The sequence below is a fragment of the Pseudoliparis swirei genome, chromosome 15 (genome assembly GCF_029220125.1).
Source record: "Pseudoliparis swirei isolate HS2019 ecotype Mariana Trench chromosome 15, NWPU_hadal_v1, whole genome shotgun sequence".
NCBI classification, from domain to species: domain Eukaryota; kingdom Metazoa; phylum Chordata; class Actinopteri; order Perciformes; family Liparidae; genus Pseudoliparis; species Pseudoliparis swirei.
In genome coordinates, this window is record NC_079402.1 from 18,572,784 (window position 1) to 18,593,903 (window position 21,120).

Below are 21,120 nucleotides of genomic sequence, written 5' to 3' on the forward strand. Positions count from 1 at the left end.
GTCGTCTGGGCCTCGTGGGGGAAGCTCCGAAGGGAACGCCGCCTCGGATGAATGTTAAAACCCTTTTTGGATTCTCGATGTACTGACGTTTTTCTTCTCGGTTGTTTTGGCTTCGTGTGCGTAAACGCATGATCTGGAGGGATGACTGTCGTGGGGTCGGGTGGGTGTGTCTTGTGGGGTACTTTCATCTCTTGCATGTTGGTGGCCCCACAGTGTGGGGGGGGGGAGGGGGAGGGGAGGGAGGGAGCTTCGATTTAAGGTTTTTAAAACTGCATAGTATCCGTTCATGTATCGCAGCACTGGGACTTTTAGAACTCCGCGTGAGTGTTGCCGGAGTGTTCTCCCTAAACGTTGACCCCCATAGCTGGATGTATAGTTTTTAAATACTGTGAAACGACAACAATGTTAATGTCTCCGGTTGTTTTGCGCTGGTATATTTTATAAATTGTCTCTGTGTTTAAGTTACAAATAGCCTGAATGTATTCCATGATGGGTTGGGGAGTTTAATTTAGTTTAGTTTTTTTTTTATTTATGCCCTGCCAGTCATTTTTCCTCTGCTGGCCAGAGTAATAACTGCAGTATTTTAACCCTTTGCGACGCCCGTAACATGCACTTAAAAGTTTAACTAGCGAGTGCTTGAAAGTGATGATGTAGCCAAACCCTCCAGAACGTGACCTTAGTTGTAACAGATTGTAAATAATCTATTTACCAAATGCAATAAGTATCTCCACGCAAACGGGGTTATTAGAATGTGGATGAACTTTCACGCCGTAACAATATCTAAATGATCTCTTGGATTTATCATGAAGTAGGTGAACAGGTGACACAATAATGCATCATGGAATACAGAGGCAAGTACTTGTATGTGCCGCGTCATTTTGTGTTTTAAAGTAATTTTGTCTGTCACATTCCAGCTGTTTGGCATGCAAAACCAATGGAGTAATCATGGCTTTATGGCGTGTATGTGTGTGTGCGTCTGTGTGTGTGTGTGCGCAAACAGTCCTGTTATTCCTTCACAGGAGGGCAGGCCTATAAAACACATGCGTAACAACCCCCCACCATGACTGTGCTGTGTTTCCCACTCGACTGCTGCTATACATTGTAGTTGTGTTCCACTACTTGAATACGTGTTTTCTCTGTGTTTACCTCAGGTTGTCTGTTTCAGTGTCATTTGTTATGATTTCCCCTTTTTTGTGTACGCCTTTATGCATCTCATTCTGAACAACTAAAGATTAGCAAAACTCTGGCCCGTCATATTTAACGTGGGCAGCCATGGGTGTTCATTTACATTCATGTGTGTATGTGTGCAACACTGCTAGCTGTCAAATGTGAATACAGTTGGGAGGGGGGGGGGGGAATAAAATGGTAACTTGCACATACTTCATGTACTTTTCGTCAAAAGTGATTGTTATCATACTACGGTGAATATTTAGTGTGATGTGTACACAACGCCTTGAGAGCAAGTACTGTGAGGTTTTGTTGGTGTTTTTGCAGTAGATATACAGAACACTGTATCTAAAGAAACAGGTGACGCCTCACTTAAAAGCAAAGAAATGGGTTGACGACTCATGAAGATAATGTTCTAAACACAAGTTGCAAATATATAAGTTTGACTTTCTAGGAAGCTTTACTGAAAATAAATTGTATTTTATAAAGCGCCCACCAATATTAAGCAATGTCTAGTGGAAGAACTCCCGTATTCTCATTTAACCTTCTGACTTGATTAGACTATCTGCCTTCATCTTTTTTTTTTTGCAAATAATTGCAAAAACATAATTTTGATAGACATGGTTTGAGTTTTTCTTTTTTTCTTTGTAATAAGCTGCTGAAATTTAAAAAGTAAAAAAAAGTAAAACTTTTGGGGCCACCAAATATTTTGGAACATGCAAAGAATCTATATTGTATTGTAGTAATTTTGTAATATTTGTAAGCTGATATAGTGGATGTGACTGGTTACCATTGCTTGATTCTGTACAATGTTCCAATAAATTGTTTACATTATTTCCTGGCATTTTGTCTTTGTGTATGTTCTCCAATTGCATGTTTCCTGTTCGGACATTGATTCCAGCTTTAGATTTTCAGAATCAGGTTTTATTGGCCAAGTAAGTTTGTACAAACAAGGAATTTGGCTTGGTAAAGTGACTCAGTGTGCTTACACAAAATATACATTACAATACAAAACAAAAACAAAACAGTGCAGTACAAAACAAACCGTGCAAAACAGTGCAACGGTCTAAGAAGTTCAAGAAAGTGACAAAGTATATACAAGGTGGAATGGCTATATACAGTAGCTGTGAAACTAGTGCTGCAGTTGATTGCATGCCAGTTAAGTTTCACAATGTGGGTCTATTGTGTGATTATAATCCAATGTTTTTTTTTTTTTTTTTTAAACAGTCAAGTGCAACACTATTATCTAGGCATTCTTTGCTGTACATCTTATATCTTCAAAGAAATCCGGGCAAAGAGTATCGCACGCACGCGCACACTCACACACAGGCTGTCGTATTGATCATTTTACAGAAGCTGCCCGCAAAGTATACAGTCATTAATTATTAGAGCTCATTATAATAAATGTGTTTTTATTGTTGCTTTAAAACTCGCATGATTCTCAATTAATATTCTCGACAAAAAGGCAACCGCAACGTTTTCAGCCGGCGGAGTGCCGGGGTTTACGCAGCGCACGTGAAGGCATCGCCCGTCGTTGTCCGCCATGGGTAGCGCTGTTTCGTTCACCAACAACTGAAACTAAATGTCTACGGGAAGAAACCATAGGGGAGGTGGAGTCTACATGGGGAGGGAGAAGAAAGGGGAGAGGAGCGAAACGGGGAAAGGCAGATACAACAGAAACGGGGGGAGGACGGTGGATGATTTTTGCCATAAAAGTTGCATTACAACCAATTTAAGAGTTGCGGCCAAGAGGAATAAAACAAGATGATAACGCCCCACTTCCTAGAGAATTTCTGGGTAGGTTGTGCTTTTTACTCGCGGTGTTTACACCGGTTGCTACTCCTTATAATTCTCCTGCTGTGTTCCCGTACCTAACATGTTCATGTCAGCCAGGAATCAAGTGTTATTCACGTAACTGAGGTAGCCGTCATGGCGGTGTCCGGTGCCGCCAGACTCTCCGGTCACCAGACCTCCCCCACCACCCTCCCTCCTTCTCCCGTCCTCGTCCCCCCAGCCATCGCTCATTTTCCTCGGCGTTTATTATTTTGCCACCCCGGGGTTTGGGCCTCTGAACCCATCTAACTGAAACCTCCACCGAGTCCACCCTCGGCTCCCGCTAATTGGCTCTCCCCGGCTTCCTTGGAATGTTTATGGTCAGTTCCGCGAATGCCATTGGTCGAAGCGGCTGTCACTCACGGCCGTTGGCCCCTCGCGTCATTTTTTTTTTTTTTTTTTTCGTAACAAAGTTTCAGTGAGAGGCCAGATGTTTAGTAAGTTATAGAACAACCGTAAAAAAAAACTAAACACGAACCCGACTTCTCACTGTGGTGAATAGTTAGCTCACATGTACTGCGTGTGTTACTACGACGTGTGTACAGTGTATTTACTTCCGAAAGGTAACTTCTCTTCCGTTTTGACGTGGCCACGGTAGACGGCTGTCATCGCAGGTTGAAGAGTAAACGCATATCTCCTTTCCTGTAACGACTGATACTCATTTACAACCTGTCTGTCTGTTTCATAATATTATTGCTTTTGCAGAACACTACCAAAGCCAGACAGGCTGTTTGTTCACACTGCAAACATGGTTGACCACTTTTACAAGTATGATATTTTTAAATAAGTTGCCTGCCCTGAGAGGTGTTGGACTGTAGCCAAAGGTAAATGTCATGACATGTTTATGGGAGATATTTGGTAATAAACTTGTAATTGCTGCTATTCATCTATGATCAAGTGTCCTTACAGCTCTTGGAAATGTAGTGCTTGGATCACATATATTGACAACATATATATATATATGTGTGTATATATGTATGTATGTTTATATATGTGTATATATATGTATGCATGTATGTATATATATATGTAGATATGTATGTTTATATATATGTATGTATGTTTATATATGTGTATTTATGTATGTAAATATATATATGTGTATGTATATATATATACAGGACTGTCTCAGAAAATTAGAATATTGTGATGAAGTTCTTTATTTTCTGTAATGCAATTAAAAAAACAAAAATGTCATGCATTCTGGATTCATTACAAATCAACTGAAATATTGCAAGCCTTTTATTCTGATTTATTGCTGATTATGGCTTACAGCTTAAGAAAACTCAAATATCCTATCTCTAAATATTAGAATATCATGAAAAAGTATACTAGTAGGGTATTAAACAAATCACTTGAATTGTCTAATTAACTCGAAACACCTGCAAGGGTTTCCTGAGCCTTGACAAACACTCAGCTGTTATAAATCTTTTTTTTTACTTGGTCTGAGGAAATATTAAAATTTTATGAGATAGGATTTTAGAGTTTTCTTAAACTGTAAGCCATAATCAGCAATATTAAAAGAATAAAAGGCTTGCAATATTTCAGTTGATTTGTAATGAATCCAGAATGCATGACATTTTTGTTTTTTTAATTGCATTACAGAAAATAAAGAACTTTATCACAATATTCTAATTTTCTGAGACAGTCCTGTATATGTATTTATAAATGTATATATATATTTATATATATATATATGTATATATATATTTATATATATATAATAACATTCAATTTATATATATATATGTATATATATATGTATATATATATATGTATATATATATATGTATATATATATGTATATATATATATATATTATCATGTGCTGTCAAATTGCATTCCTGTCCGTCTGGTGGGAAACACAGCTCCGGGTCTTCAGCCTTCTTCTTCTTCTTCTTTAAAAAAAAAAGAGACTTCATCATTAACTAAATGGGGAGAAGAGGCGAGCCGAGACACACTCTTGATTCTTCAATCTGTCCTTTGTGCCCTGCAATGGGACACAAGAGAATCCAGTGATGGGCAAAGATCAGCTGTGTTTTTAACATGCAGGACACACACACACACACGCACACACACATTTGGCATGAGAGGATGCATCCAATTTGCTTTGACTACAAATCATCACCACACACACACGAGGCTTCACTTGTGCACAGAAGGCCACAGTATACACCTGTCTCCCCTCTGAGCTCTTTCTCTCACTCTGGAGACTTGCTCGAGACATTTCCCCGCCGGTTCCCATGTGATCTCAGTTCTTTAGGAAGTGACATGTCTCTCTTGTCAAATTTAAGCTGCTGCAGCACTTGATTTGGCACTGGCTGCAAACATTTCCGCTCACAAGGTTTATTCGTGATTCTCGAATGTCCATTTCCCCTTTTTTTCTTCTTTTCCTGTGTGTGTGTGTGTGTGTGTGTGCGCAATGTGTTCGAGTGAGCTTCATTGTGGCCTGCTGGTGAATGTTTGAATATCCCCACATGTGCTGAACTGTCTCAGGCGGCGGATTAGTTACAAAGAAATTTTTTTTAACAAAGCTTTTATTCTTTTTTTATTCCATGAGGCCGACATATTTGTGCACGGCCTCTAAATTACTCGAGAAGTAGAGTGACTAAAAATGTTTTTGGCAAGCGAAAGCTCACGACTGTGATGGGCTTATGTTTCCTGTGGAGCCCGTAAGCCTTCAGCGTATCATGGGAAAATAAGATGGCAGGGTGATAAGCAAACAGTGCTGATGCAGCCAACAGCCCCGGGATGGACTCCTTCTCCCTGGTGTTTGTATTGTGTGTGTGTGTGTGTGTGTGTGTGTGTGTGTGTGTTATAATAGATTCTCACAGAACTCTACTGTGTGCAAGTTTCACAGTCTCACATGCAAAGTGTCGCAATAACACAGCAAAGACTGAAGTCTGAAGAACAAATGGACAATGTTGGTGCTTTTTATTCAGCTCACACAAGTTGATATATATACAGGACTGTCTCAGAAAATTAGAATATTGTGATGAAGTTCTTTATTTTCTGTAATGCAATTAAAAAAATGTAAATATTGCAATTTATTCTTATAATATATTATACATAAGAAAACTCAAATATCCTATCTCTAAATATTAGAATATCATGAAAAAGTATACTAGTATATTAAACAAATCACTTGAATTGTCTAATTAACTCAAACACCTGCAAGGGGTTCTGAGCCCTTGACAAACACTCAGCTGTTAATCTTTTTTTTTTTTTTTTCTGAGGAAAAAATAAAAATTTTATTTTTTAGGTTTTTTTATTTTTTTAGCTTTAAGCCATAATCAACAATAAAAAATTATAAAATATAAGGCTTGAAATATTTGAGTTGATTTGTAATGAATCCAGAATTTTTAATTTTTTTGTTAAAAATAAAGAACTTTATCACAATATTCTAATTTTCTGAGACAGTCCTGTATATATATGTTATACATGTATATATTTATTTATTTTTATTTATTTATATATATATATTATACATATCTATATATATATATTATAAATGTATATATATTTATTTATATATATATATTTTATACATTTATGCATATAGATTATTTTTTTTACATATATTTATATATATATACATGTATTTATAAAAAAAAGAATATATATATAAATCTATGTGTGTGTATATATAACATGACTGAAGAGGCAGACGCTCTGCTGTCACCTTGCCTTCTATCCTGTCTCAGTGTTTAAGTGTTAAAGGCTCCTGGGTCTGCAGGCTGCAACCCGGGGCCGTTGTTGTTATATGTGCTGTCTGGAGAGAGGGAGGGAGGCTTATTTAGCCCCCCCCCCCCTCCTTCTTCTTTCCACTGCTTTTACCTGAAGGAGTCACGCCGGCTGCAGACGCTCCTGATAATGCACCATAATGTGATGAATGCACAAACTATTAGGGGTTGCTCCACTTTGCAGCTTGCAGACCAATCTGTGTTATTCAATACTGAAGTAGTTGTAGTGTTTTAAATTTTCAGCAAAAACAAGTTCATTCACTGAATCCTATTTTGCATATTTTTTTGTTACCTTCGCATTGAAAATGCGGAAGGTTATGTTTTCATCGCCGTGTATTTATGTATTTATTTATTTGTATGCGTGTTATTCGCATAACAAACAAAGTTTTAAACCGAATCGCATGAAATTTGGTGGGATGATTGGTTATTATCCGGGGACCATTTGATTCGATTTTGGGATCAATCGGGTCAAAGGTCAAGGCCAAGGTCATGAAAAGGTCAAAATCTTCTTTTTACCATAGCACGGTCAATTTGTATCCAATTGGCATGCAACTAATGCCAAAATGTTCATAATTCAATGCCCAATCTTGTGATATGCGCTCTACCGAGTGCCCATTCTAGTTGTACATGTATTTATAAGAAATGTAGGTTACTTGGCATCAGTGGCAGTTTACTGAAATAAATATATTGTCTGCTTTGACTGGACCAATAATTCCACATATTGCAGCTTTTCTTTGATAGTGGACTGACTATTGTGACGGTTTTGGACTGTTTGCAGACAAAAGAAGACATTTGCTATTTTCAATGGTTAACTGACTTATTGGGGGAAGAACTAAGAATACTCATGAATACCGGTCTCAGAATAATGAAGTTAGTTTAGGTTTTGAGAGACTTTTCCACTGTTAGAAGAAGAATACTGAAAGATGAAGGGGGATCTCTCCCTGACGGGCATCGAACTCTTGATTCTCGACACAGGACGCGTCAACCGGTCTTCTCCTCTCACAGAGAGTTCCTGTCCTCCTCTGCCCGGCAGATGGTCCGTGATAAATGGCAGCCCTGTGGTTTGCTTTATCTCCTTTTTGAAGGTGTTCTGTTCAGATTGAACATGTAACTGTTTCTTGTGCGTGTTTCACCGCGTGACGACAGACCGAGCCATCTGGTTGTCAGACATCCTGCGTCTCGTACTTTGGTCATTAAAATAAAATAGTGAGAAAGAAGGAAAAAAAATAGTTATTGGGTTATTCCCAAAATGCGTACTGTGTTTTTTGTTTTGTGTTGACTTTAAAGTGACGAACAGGACTGAAGCTTCTGCTTGTTTTCATTGCGCATGAAGCATTTGAGAATTTGGAACAATGACACATTTGGTGCTTTTGCATTAAATGTAAATCTTTTATTGATTATCAACACAGTCCTTCGATCAACGAATGGATGAATCGACTATTCATCGAAACGAGTCACGTGTGTTTTTGTGTTCTCAGTAACTGATTTACAGTGAAGTTACACAGTTTCTTTTTGTTACTTGCTTTATAGACACCATGCAGCCCAGTCTCTGGTTTCTCAAACTGACGACCTTGACGTGCTCATATTGCTCATGGAAGGAAGGATTATTAGTACAGGGTTCGTACGGTCATGGAAAACCTGGAAAAGTCATGGAATTTTCAAAATGGTCATTTCCAGGCCTGGAAAAGTCATGGAAAAAACTTAAATCATAAAAGTTTTGGAAAAGTCGTGTAAATGTGTTATAATCACATGTTCATTCACGCCGAGTTTGAAATAATTAATATGTTTTTAAAGAAAGACGCTCAAAATATAAGCCGGCGTACGCTCTCAATACGCCACATTTTCTGCATTTTTCATGTTTATACTGAGATTTCAGTTTGGTCATGGAAATTTGGTTTAAAGTCCTGGAAATCCATTGGTCAAAATGTGTAAGAACCCTGTGAGTAACAAAAGGGTTAATCTGACATTCCACACCCAACAGTACAAACGTTTCTTCTTACCTGTCGTGCTATTTAACAATATAGATAGTTTTGGAGATACTGGCTGTAAACATGTCTGCATATACAGGGTCTATATGCCCCCCCCCCCCTCTCTCCCTCTCCCTCCATACATCTAAAGTTTAGTTTAGTTTAGTTTATTAAGGATCCCCATTAGTCTACACACCGTAGTGGAGACTATTCTTCCTGGGGTCCAGGCAAAAAAACATCACAATACAATACAAATACATAAAATGCAGTTCAGCATGATCAATTATCACAAAACACTGAGACTTTGAAAACAACATTTTCATTAAAAGAAAAATAAAATACCTAAAATAATAACCTAATCTACGATAATTTCCTTTCTGATTATTGCTGCCTTAAGTTTCCTTTTGAAATCACATGTATTTCTTGCTAGAGTCTGAAGAAGACAACGGCGGTGTCTCTCTCCAGAACCTGGTGACTGAAGATCCCCCACGGGCCGTCGTGGAGGAACCGCAGTCCCTGACTTCGTTCTGCCTCGTGGAGTCAAATCGATTCCACGAAGCTCTTGTTTGCTTCATAATGAAAACTTCAGTTTTAGAGTTCAACGAACCCTGAACACACCACGCCGAATAACCTGAAGCAATAATGTATTCCCGCTGCCCCCCCCCCCATCCTCCCACTCCATCCCCATTTCTCCGTGCTTATGAGTGAAACCACTCTTCCCAGCAAAAGCATGAGTGCACATTCGACCATGACGCAAGCCCGTCTGGTTGCCTGGCTGTTACCTAAACTACCGTTCAAAAGTTTGGGGTCACTTAGAAATGTCTTTATTTTTCAAAGAAAAGCACTGTTTTTTCAATAAAGATAACATTAATCAAAAATACACACTATACATTGTTAATGTGGTAAATGACTATTCTAGGTGGAAACGTCTGGTTTCTAATGAAATATCTCCAGAGGTGTATAGAGGCCCATTTCCATCAACTATCACTCCAGTGTTCTAATGGTACATTGTGTTTGCTAATCGCCTTAGAAGACTAATATCTGATTATAAAACCCTTGTGCAATTATGTTAGCACAGCTGAAAACAGTTATGCTGGTGATATAAGCTATACAACTGGCCTTCCTTTGAGCTTGAAGTTTGAAGAACAAAATTAATACTTCAAATATTAATCATTATTTCTAACCTTGTCAATGTCTTGACTATATTTTCTTTTCAATTTTCAATTCATTTGATAAATAAAAGTGAGTTTTCATGGAAGACACGAAATTGTCTGGATGACTGCAAACTTTTGAACGGTAGTGTATGTCTGGTTTATTTTTTTTATTCGTCCACCTGGAGCACACAAAGGCGCTCAGCCCCCCCCCCCCCCTTGTTTCCGTCAGCTGCAATATTGCTCACCTGCTTCCTATAAAAAAAACATTCTAGTTGTATTGATTCCCACTTCAAACCGTGCTTTTGCTCGCGCGGTTGCCGTGTGTGCGCCAAACCCTCGGCATGTTGTCCTCCCCGGTGGGGTGGGGCAGGGAAATGAAAAAAATTCAAAACAACAACACCAACCCTCCCTCTACAGCCGAGCACAATGAGTGCTTCTGAATTTCGCAACGTCATGGTTGGAATATTAAACACCCACTTTTCATCTGTGAGTGTCCAGGGGAGGAGCCGTGCGTCACGATCACGTCTCCCTGGTGTTGTTGTACAATCCTGAACCAGTGGACCATGAACAGATTCATTGCAAATCAGATGTTTTAAGTTTGTCCGCCCAGCGCTCCGTAACATTCAGTTCCAGTTCTGTAACGCCCTGTGCAGCTTCCTGTGTTTGTTGTTATTTTCTTTTTCTTCTCCTCCTCTCTTGTATTCATTGTCGTCACATTCCACACGAGCTGCACGGCCGTTCGAGCTCCGGTCGGTTTCTCACCGACCCGCCTCAACGCGGTGCATGTCACGCCGTTCGCTGCAGGCGGCGTGGACAAGCGCGACCTTTTTGTTGTCTCGTTGCAACAGGAAGTGGATCTCGGTGGTCCACTCGCTGGCGCAGAATGCAGGCCGGAGAGAGAGAGAGACGCTTCTCTTCGTAATGTCTATTTGCTCTGTAAATAGAGAGCCGCCGCTGAGCTTCAGTTGGACACGTCCTGACCTTTCATCTCCCGTCAATGTGGAAAAACAACTTTGTGAACGCGGCGGCGTTGGAGAACTCGTCCTCACACTGCTGACGCCGCATCGCTCCAGGAACCAGGAAGTGTCCGGTTCAGTCTCGGGGCGGAGGTGACACAGAGTTGGCCCGCAGATGCAGACAAGAACTAGAACGGGCACTCGGTAGAGCGCATACCTTCGCATGTCACAAGATTGGGCATTGAATTATGAACATTTTGGCATTAGTTGCATGCCAATTGGATAAAAATTGACCGGCTATGGTAAAAGAAGATTTTGGCCTTTTCATGACCTTGACCTTTGACCCCATCGATCCCAAAATGTAATCAAATGGTCCCCGGATAATAACCAATCATCCCACCAAATGTCATGCGGTCCTTTTTGGTGTTTTTAACTACAAAGATCAACTTGTCAGTGCTTTCTAGTGACACTGATTTAAAAAATATATAAAATGTTGCCCTGCAATTTCTTATTACCTTCGCATTGAAAATGCGGAGGGTTATGTTTTGATCGGCGTGTATTTATTTATTTATTTGTATGCGTGCGTGTTACTCGCATAACTCAAAAAGTATTAAACCGAATCGCATGCAATTTGGTGGAGTGATTGGTTATTATCCGGGGACCATTTGATTAGATTTTGGGATTGATCGGGTCAAAGGTCAAGGTCAAGGTCATGAAAAGGTCAACATCTTCTTTTTTACCATAGCGCGGTCAATTTCTATCCAATTGGCAACTAATGCCAACATGTTCATAATTCAATGCCCAATCTTGTGATATGCGAAGGTATGCGCTCTACCGAGTGCCCGTTCTCGTTGTAACTTGTAATTACATTTGTTTTATTGGCTGTGCTGTTGGTTTCATATTTACATCATCAGTATACCGACCTGTATCATCATTAACAGCAGCAGAAGGACGCCGCGACATTTTCTTTACGCCGGACACTTTTCATTCATATGAATTATTCAGAGGCACCTGCATCTTTCAGAAGCATCGGTGCAACTGGATACCCATCGGCATGGTTACGGCAACACAGACGGGCTCGGTCGTTTCTCCCGTCTCTTGCGTTGTGCGCTCGATCCCGTCGACCCCGTCTGCCCACGGTGCGACTAAACATGGCAAAGATGAGTATGGTGGACCAGAGGCTGCTGCGCATGCAGCGGGGAGCGGTGCAGACGACGATGAGGATGCTGCTCGTGGAAAAAGCCCTTGCGGTATTCGCCGGGTCAGAACCACACGGAGGGGGGGGGGGGGGGTCTTTGTTTGTTGGTTCTTTGAACTGATCGGTCTGCATCCCTTCTTTCTGTCTTGCAGGGTGACAAAAACAATGGCTTCGACGTGCTCTACCATAACATGAAGCATGGCCAGATTTCCTCCAAGGAGTTGACGGACTTCATCCGAGAAAGGTGAGAACCCGGTCGTCTGGTTATAGTTCTGAAGAGGCGGCCTCATAGTTGTACGTGAATAAGTACACGCATTGACTCACGGCATCAGACGGTGTCTTCTTCGGCAAAACGGGTCTGACCTGTTTTGTGGCTTCGTGGCGTCTAAATTTACTTCAACGTCGGACCAGGGAGTTATTTTTTATTGTTACACCCAAGTGACACCCAAGTATTTATCCGAGACTGCAACCACAGACAGAACACATTGGGTCTGATCTCACCAGGGCTGCAACCCATAGGACTTCATTTATCTCTTGTTCTTTAAAAAAAACAATATTTTAATTTTTGTGTGCAATTAATCGATTTATTAATTAATCTAAGAAACGTCCTGAACCGAAAGGTATTGAGTTAACTATCATTCAAGCTAGAGTATGATACCAGTACGAATACCAGTACCCTTAACCCTCCTGTTACCTTTAGGGTCAATTTGACCCCATTCAATGTTTATCGTCGGTGTTCTTTGGGGTCAATTTGACCCCAGGCTGTTTTTCACTGTGTCAAACATATAAGAAATATCAACTTTTTAATATATTTTAAGGGCTATTTAGTTAGTCAACAAACAAACATAAAGTACCTCACACTTAAACTTGGGAAACAATATTAATTCTCATAATTTTCTGGAGGTTTTAATTGCTGGGGTCAAATTGACCCCGAGGGTAAAATATGTTAAAGCAGTCATTCCCAAAGACTGGGTCCAAACCCACTGGTGGGTTGCAGGAGATTGTCTACTAAGTTTGCAGAATTTCTCCCGTAGTCTTTTGTTTCACATTTATATCTGCAGTTTAACTTTAGGCCACATTCGGGAGCCTGAATGTTGGTATTTTTCTGATAATTATGGAAGCTATGAAAGGCTTTGCTTTAACGTACGTCTTCCAAATGGCTTCAGATACTCGTTCATAGGTCATACTGCGTTATTTAGGGCGATACCGTAAAGGTATACCACCAGTGCAGTTTCACACTAACTGCTTTTATTCGAGTGTTGTGTGTTTGCGCTGCTATTGTTTGAGTAAAAACCAGTTGCCCATTTTCTATTTTGCAGATAACCTAATGGATTATAATCAGCTTGTCATCTCTAGCTTTGACTTCAAGATTAATATCCTTTGAGGGGGTCCTCCATATTTATCGGTTTCGTCAATAAAGGCGTCATTGTGACGAAAGGTCGAGGAGGGCAGTGTGGATGTTGTGCAAAAGTCACCTCTTTGTGAAAGAAGCTTAAAGCTGCAGCCTGTCATTATGTTCCTCACCGTCGGTGATCATGGCGTAATAACAGCTTCTTTTCAAACGCTTCCCACCTCCGTAAAGATTAGCTCCGCTGTGTCGGAGGTGAATGTTTATAACCTCTGGAGCCTTTTGAAGAGCTCCCGTCACTGAGCGACGCTCGTGATGCGACGCTCACCGTCTCCGTGTGACCCCTTCAGGCTCTCTGTCGTCGTAACGCATCGTCTTTCAGCTTCTCACCTCGCTTAAACATGGACGTCGCAGTGTGCAGGCATGTTGTTGTTTATACGATACAGATGAATCAACACGTCCTCATGAAGATGGATGTGTTGAGTTGTTCCATAATTGATGATATTGTTCAGGGGAATGGTCATTATAATTCACACAGGCTGGCTTGGGGGATTTAAATTCATGACCTGCAGTGCAGCTCCCTCTAGTGGAGAAAGGAGCTCTGTGCACTGTGGCCATGACGTTCTCCCCAAAATATGTTTTAACACCCATACATGAAATCTCTTGTCGGTGCTTTGTTATCTTCACTGAAAGAAAGAAAAAAAAGATTCACTCTCAGTTCTTTTTTTATTCTTATAACTCTACAGCCTTCTAGACCATAAGTGACCTTCTCCGGTTCAAAAAGTGACCCTGAAGAAGACTAAAAATAATCTTAACTTCAAGGTTCACAAACACAGACTTTCACCTCATGTTCGTACGCCACACTAATTATTGAAGTACACCATCGTAGCAGCAAGTGTACAAAAAAACACACTTCACAGGAAAAGACAATACGTGCAACGTCAACGTAAACTGCAACTTTGGACTCTCGCCGACAGATAATTGTGACTGGACCTTTTTCTAGTCTTCTCACCACGCAAAGAACGTTCACACTACCTGTCATCATTCACCCATTCACACACTGATGGGAGGGGCTAAGGTGCCACCTGTTCACCAACATTCCCACACACACTCATCAGCCTACGCGAGTAATTTTGGGGTGACGTGTCTCGCCCAGGGACACATCGGCGTCGGGAGCCGGGGGATCGAACCGGCGATCCTCTGATTGAAGGGCGACCCCGCTCACCACTGAGCCACAGAGCTCATACTGGTCAGCTGCCGTCAAAGCTCTTTTTTGAGCTGTCTCAGCGCCAATCACGGAGATATCTTTTTAATAATCCAGCCGTAAGCAAAAAGTCCATTTATTTTGTGCATTGCATTGTGGGAGGATTGTGTCCGCCATCACATGTTTTGAAGATTCCTTATTGTGTCTCGTTCCTTCGAATGTTGTATAGTATGGATTTGGGATGTGATGTACAGTATGAACTTTAAGTCCTTTTAAGATTTATTTGTTATCGTGAATGTGAACACAGTTTAAACTTCCGGTCTGCAAAGTATGAGGAAGCTTCTTTATTTTTTAAGTACGAGGAAGCTTCTTTTAAAAAATGTTTTTTTAAAGGTGCCTATGAAACTGCACAAAGATGTGGAGGGGGGGAATGTAGCATCCAATATATAATGCACTTCTAGCGTGTCCCATCCTCTGTGTTGTCATGCTAAGCTGGATGTGTGTGCGTGTGTGTGTGTACGTGTGTGTGTGTGTGTGTGTGTGTTTCCCCCTGTCTCCCCCTGGCTGACCTTGCTCCTGTGACGTGATTACAGAGAAAGTCACTGGCTAACTAATGAGTCATGCATCATTCACTTCCACTATAACACTGCCGCACGTTTTTTTTTCTTCTTTTTTACTGCTGTCACATCGCTGCAGAGCGAAGGAATACAAAACGGGAAATTGAGAGAAGCAGGGGATTCAAACACCCGGCAGGCGGTCAAACTGCTGTCAGCTGCGACGTGTGGTTTGTGAACAAATCACACGCCGCACACGGTGCATGTGGTCAAACATTTAAATCCTGAGTGGGTGTTTTTTGGCCGGGGATCCTCACTAGTGTTGCGACATGCCCCGTTTGAGCCATAACCTCGTCGCAAGTACTTTGGAAAAACGTTGTCATTCTACAAATGTCCTTTTATCATCATTGACGAACGACACCGTCGACTCGGAGCTCCGTCTGTGATCATAAAGGAGGATTCATGGTGTGTATGTGTGCTCTGTCCTAGGAGCACGATTGAGGAAGCCTATGCCAGGTCCATGACCAAACTTGCCAAGTCAGCGGGCAACTTCTCTCAGCTCGGGTGAGTGCACACGGCTTCCCAGGTTACCAGCGTAGATGGAGCGGATGCAGGCGAGAGGGTGCTGGCGCCTCCCCGGCCTCTGAAGTGTCGTCTTTCCCTTTCAGGACTTTTGCGCCGGTGTGGGATGTGTTCAAGACCTCGACCGAGAAGCTGGCCAGCTGCCACATGGAGCTGGTGAGGAAACTACAGGAACTCATAAAAGAGGTCCAGAAGTACGTGGAGGAGCAGGCCAAAGCACACAAGAAGGTGAGCAGGTGTTCGATTCGATGTTTACCAAAATAAAATCCAAGAGTCGAGGCGTATTTAAATCAGAATGATGGGAGGATGAGATGTCGGAAAAGGAAAATTGTTGATTCCACCCTGAGAAAAATCGTAGCCACGTAGCTTTTTTTTTTTGACACGTCCCTCCTCCATATCTCCTCTGTGCTGAGAATCCATCGGCTCATATTTCACGCATGGCGCCACAGAGTAAACGAGGAGCTCGCCGTCGGTGGAGTTGTGTTTTTTGCTTTCAGCTCGGCTAAAAAGGCTGTCACAGTGTCTTTCCGTCACTTCGCGTCTCGGCCGGCGGACGCGGCGCTCGGCGCGGTAAAGCGCCGTGAATAACGCAAAGTAAACACCCCGCCTCGGAGCGGGGGCGCTCAGAATGCGGACATCACTTCCTGTTCGCTTCCTCCGCTGATGTTCGAGCGTGAATGTGTCAGAGGGAGGAGCGCGGCGGGTTCAGAGACGATGGCCGAGCCGCCGCCGTCACTCCTCGGTTATACACTACCGTTCAAAAGTTTGGGGTCATCCAGACAATTTCGTGTCTTCCATGAAAACTCACTTTTATTTATCAAATGAATTCAAAATTGAATAGAAAATATAGTCAAGACATTGACAAGGTTAGAAATAATGATTAATATTTGAAGTATTAATTTTGTTCTTCAAACTTCAAGCTCAAAGGAAGGCCAGTTGTATAGCTTATATCACCAGCATAACTGTTTTCAGCTGTGCTAACATAATTGCACAAGGGTTTTCTAATCAGACATTAGTCTTCTAAGGTGATTAGCAAACACAATGTACCATTAGAACACTGGAGTGATCGTTGATGGAAATGGGCCTCTATACACCTCTGGAGATATTTCATTAGAAACCAGACGTTTCCACCTAGAATAGTCATTTACCACATTAACAATGTATAGTGTGTATTTTTGATTAATGTTATCTTTATTGAAAAAACTGTGCTTTTCTTTGAAAAATAAAGACATTTCTCAGTGACCCCAAACTTTTGAACGGCAGTGTATATGTCTCTTTTCATGTCCTCCGAGTTAGAGAGACGAGGTTATGACACAATACAATATACCATGAGCTCTATTGTGAAGGTAATTCTTCATCCAAACTACAATAGAAGAAGAACAACAAAGGAGTAAAACTAAACAGATATGAGTCTTAGGCATTAAGTGGATAAGAAGTGAAGAAAAGATTAAAAACAAGAATACAGCTATACTGTGTATTAGACTAACACCCAATAGAAACTAAAATAGGAAATTACTATTGCACACAATGTGAAATATCATCGCTCACCGCGTCCAGCTGAGAGTGGAGAGTGTGAGGAGCGATGCGGACGTGCACTAAACGGCCACTTAACACCTTTAACATTTTTCCTTGTGTGCAACGCTGCTGCGTCGCGCGCCCGAGAAGGAGAGCGGGAGAGCAATAAAGGACCCCGTGTCTGTGACTTCATCATCCGGTCGCACTGAACGAGGGGATTGTGTGTTCCACGAGAGCGGCGGGTGGCGCTCGCCCGTCTTATTCAGAGTCCCGTTTGTGCGTCCTCAGACGAAGGAGGAGGTGGCGTCCACGCTGGACGCGGTGCAGAACATCCAGACCACCTCGCAGGCTCTGCAGAAGTCCCGGGAGATCTACAACGCCAAAACTGTGGAGCAGGAGCGCCTCCGCAAAGAGGGGGCCACCCAGAGAGATGTGGACAAGGTGGGAGGTCACATTGGCACACACACACACACACACACACACAGTCATGGTACGGTAATAAGGCATGATGAAGTGCCGTAACACTCACAGTCTATACAGAAACGTTAACCCCAAAAGCTTCTTAGCCTTCAGATGTTAAGTGGAGCTCGGTTTCCTTTTTGGAGAAAAAAACAAAGCGCCAGTGTGTGTGTGTTTGTTTGTGTGTGTTTGTGTGTGTGTGTGTGTCGGGCCAAAACCGATATTTATCCTGTCTGTTTGTGTTTTTGCAGGCGGGAGTGAAAGCCAAAAAAGCCACAGAGACCTACAAGTCCTATGTGGAGAAATACGCCGCCGCCAAGTCGGAGTTCGAACAGAAGATGGCGGAAACCGCACAGGTACCATGACGACGGCGTTGTCTCTGTGTGGACGAGCCACGCCGCCTGTGTCTGTGGCGTGCAACACTTTCATTGTGTAATCTGTCAGCCCTCTCTCTCTCTCTCTGTGTGTGTGTGTGTGTGTGTGTGTGTGTGTGTGTGTGTGTGCGTTCCACGCTTCGTGTCCTGTGTCATCTCCCTGATTGGATCCATCTGACGGGCCTGATCAGATAAACTCCAAATTAAAATCACATCAAGAGAATTTGGCCTCCACATCCTCCCGCGCCGCCGCAGCTCCGCCACCAGAAATGGTTCCAGTTAGCCCCCGCGTTTGTTTTTGTATCCCCCCCCCCCCCCCTCTCTCTCTCTCTCTCTCCCTCACCCCCCTCCACCGCCGAGAGAAAGCGGAGCTGCAGCACGACTTCCCCGGGACATCGCCGTCTACGGCTCGTCTCAAACGCAGCGCATGTGGACACGAGTTATAAACACTGAACACATGTGCTCTCTGACATCACCGCGGCTCCCGACATGTGTGTTCTCTTTGTCTGAGTGTGTGTGTGTGTGTGTGTGCATGGCTCTTTATCTCTGTGTGTTTGTGGCGAGATCTCCCTCTGCATCCTCTCTTTGATTTCCCCGTCTATGATTATTTCTACTCATTCCCCTCAGTTAACCCCAGAAGCCCCAGAGTCAGACTCAAGTGGAAGTAAACACGAGCATGTTAAGTTGTAATCGACAACATACCGCCGCTCAAAGCCCAAATGAAGCTCCCTCGATGTATCTCACGAACAGAAGAATTGTGGAAAGAACTCTGTGTGTGTGTGTGTGTGCGGCATAGACCACCCAAACACACACAGGAAGTGTGCTGGGACAGAATAAGGAAGTGAAGTTTCCTCTGGATGCCCTTTTTGGCCTTCTGGCCTGATTAATGACACTCGACGCCGCGAGTTGCCGCTCTGTTTGCACTAAATAAATGTTTTGCGTCGCCGCCGTAACGACCTTCGCCCTGTGTTCCAGAAATTCCAAGACATCGAAGAAAACCACATCCTCCACATGAAGGAGATCATTCAGTCGTACTCGCGGTCCGTCGACGAAACGCACATCCAAATAGGAGAGGTGAGTGCACACACACACACACACACACACACACACTCTCGAACATTCCTGTGGGTGGAGTAGGTGTCTTGTTGACCTGAGGCTCCGCTCATCGGGTTCACTGTGTCACGTCAATTAGCGTCGCCTTTGATCTCGCTAATCGTTTAACTGAGAACCAGGATCCATTCAACCCGTCATGCCGGCCAATTAAAAGCCGATCGTGACTCCCTCCTCTCAGGCGCCCCCGGAAACACCTCCAGGAGTCGAATACACGCTCGCCAGAGGGCCGCGTCCGATAGCGCGAACGTGCCGCACAGGCGTGTTTGTTTCTGGGAGAGCGCGTGTTTGGGTTCGGGTGAAATGCCGTCGAGTCCGATCACGTCCTCCCCGGGAAGGCTTTCAAACGTCGTTCACGCGGCTGCATTCATCGGCATGCAAGGTTCACCAGAGGTTTCCTTTTTTTCCCTTTGTTTGCTCAGCAATCACACTCGCCAACAGAGCGAGTCGAGACTTAGCGACGATCTGCCGCGGTTCTCTTTGCGGCCCGCAGAGGGCGACGCAGCTCCACCGAGAGCGCCAGATTCCGGGTTGCTGAGGTGGGCAGTGCCGCTGAGCCGGATGAACAGGCTTCTCTAGAAACTAAGACCCGAGCGGACACATTGGGATTTGGTTTGATGACAACTCTTCAAACCAGGTTTTGAAGGACCTTGGATGTCATAATCGCATTAGCTTCAGGCCAGAGGGAGGGAGGGCGGGACTATGTGTCCCTCTGCAGCAGTGTGCTTAGTCACTGAGCCCACGGGCACTCAGGCTGACAAGCAAACACACAAAATCATACGTTTGCAAACACGCACACACACACACACACACACACAAACCCGGCATGTGTGTGCTCAGAGTGCAGAGAAGCTTCACAATTATCAAAGCAGGTCACTGAACTACAACCACTTATTTTCCGTCTAATATTACAAAATGCTCTTTTTAACCCTCCTGTTGCCTTAGGGTCATTTTGACCCGATTCAATGTTTCACCCTCCTGTTACCTTTATATTTACTAACATATTTTACCCTTTGGGTTCAATTTGACGCCAGCAATTAAAACCTCCAGAAAATTATTAGAATTAATATTGTTTTCCAAGTTTAAGTGTGAGGCACTTTATGTTTGTTTGTTGACTACCGAAAGAACACCGACATTAAACATTGAATGGGGTCAAATTAATCCTAAGGCGACACAAGGGTGTAATATTGATTCGGGTCAAATTGACCCTAAGGCAACACAAGGGTTAAAGAGCCTAAATACCTTTTTTGTAGTCTATATTAATAAAATTGTTCAGATTTAAGGATTCCAGTTTAATCTCATATCTTCCAGCGGATTCACAAATTGAATATACAATACTGGGGATAAATATATATATATATAAATATTATTATGTACACTACCGTTCAAAAGTTTGGGGTCATCCAGACAATTTTGTGTCTTCCATGAAAACTCACTTTTATTTATCAAATGAATTGAAAATTGAATAGAAAATATAGTCAAGACATTGACAAGGTTAGAAATAATGATTAATATTTGAAGTATTAATTTTGTTCTTCAAACTTCAAGCTCAAAGGAAGGCCAGTTGTATAGCTTATATCACCAGCATAACTGTTTTCAGCTGTGCTAACATAATTGCACGGGTTTTCTAATCAGATATTAGTCTTCTAAGGCGATTAGCAAACACAATGTACCATTAGAACACTGGAGTGATAGTTGATGGAAATGGGCCTCTATACACCTCTGGAGATATTTCATTAGAAACCAGACGTTTCCACCTAGAATAGTCATTTACCACATTAACAATGTAGAGAGTGTATTTTTGATTAATGTTATCTTTATTGAAAAAACAGTGCTTTTCTTTGAAAAATAAAGACATTTCTAAGTGACCCCAAACTTTTGAACGGTAGTGTATATAAATAAAGAGGAACATTCTCCTGTGACATCACACTTAAGAGGGGAGGGGTCACTTCGCCG

At 42.4% G+C, this 21,120-nt stretch overlaps 1 protein-coding gene across 6 annotated transcripts in view; it reads left to right on the forward strand.

Annotated features, from left to right (window-relative positions):
* The first annotated feature begins 2,841 nt into the window (after window positions 1–2,841).
* fcho2 (FCH and mu domain containing endocytic adaptor 2) overlaps window positions 2,842–21,120 on the forward strand; it is a 40,035-nt gene continuing 21,756 nt past the window's right edge. For all 6 annotated transcript variants that reach the window (XM_056432001.1, XM_056432003.1, XM_056432004.1 and 3 more), the window contains exons 1-7: window positions 2,842–2,964; window positions 12,171–12,262; window positions 15,614–15,688; window positions 15,793–15,934; window positions 17,510–17,662; window positions 17,932–18,036; window positions 19,030–19,128. In XM_056432001.1, coding sequence (XP_056287976.1) covers window positions 2,932–2,964; window positions 12,171–12,262; window positions 15,614–15,688; window positions 15,793–15,934; window positions 17,510–17,662; window positions 17,932–18,036; window positions 19,030–19,128 — 699 coding nt within the window. In that variant the 5' untranslated portion in view covers window positions 2,842–2,931. The remainder of the gene's footprint in view (window positions 2,965–12,170; window positions 12,263–15,613; window positions 15,689–15,792; window positions 15,935–17,509; window positions 17,663–17,931; window positions 18,037–19,029; window positions 19,129–21,120) is intronic.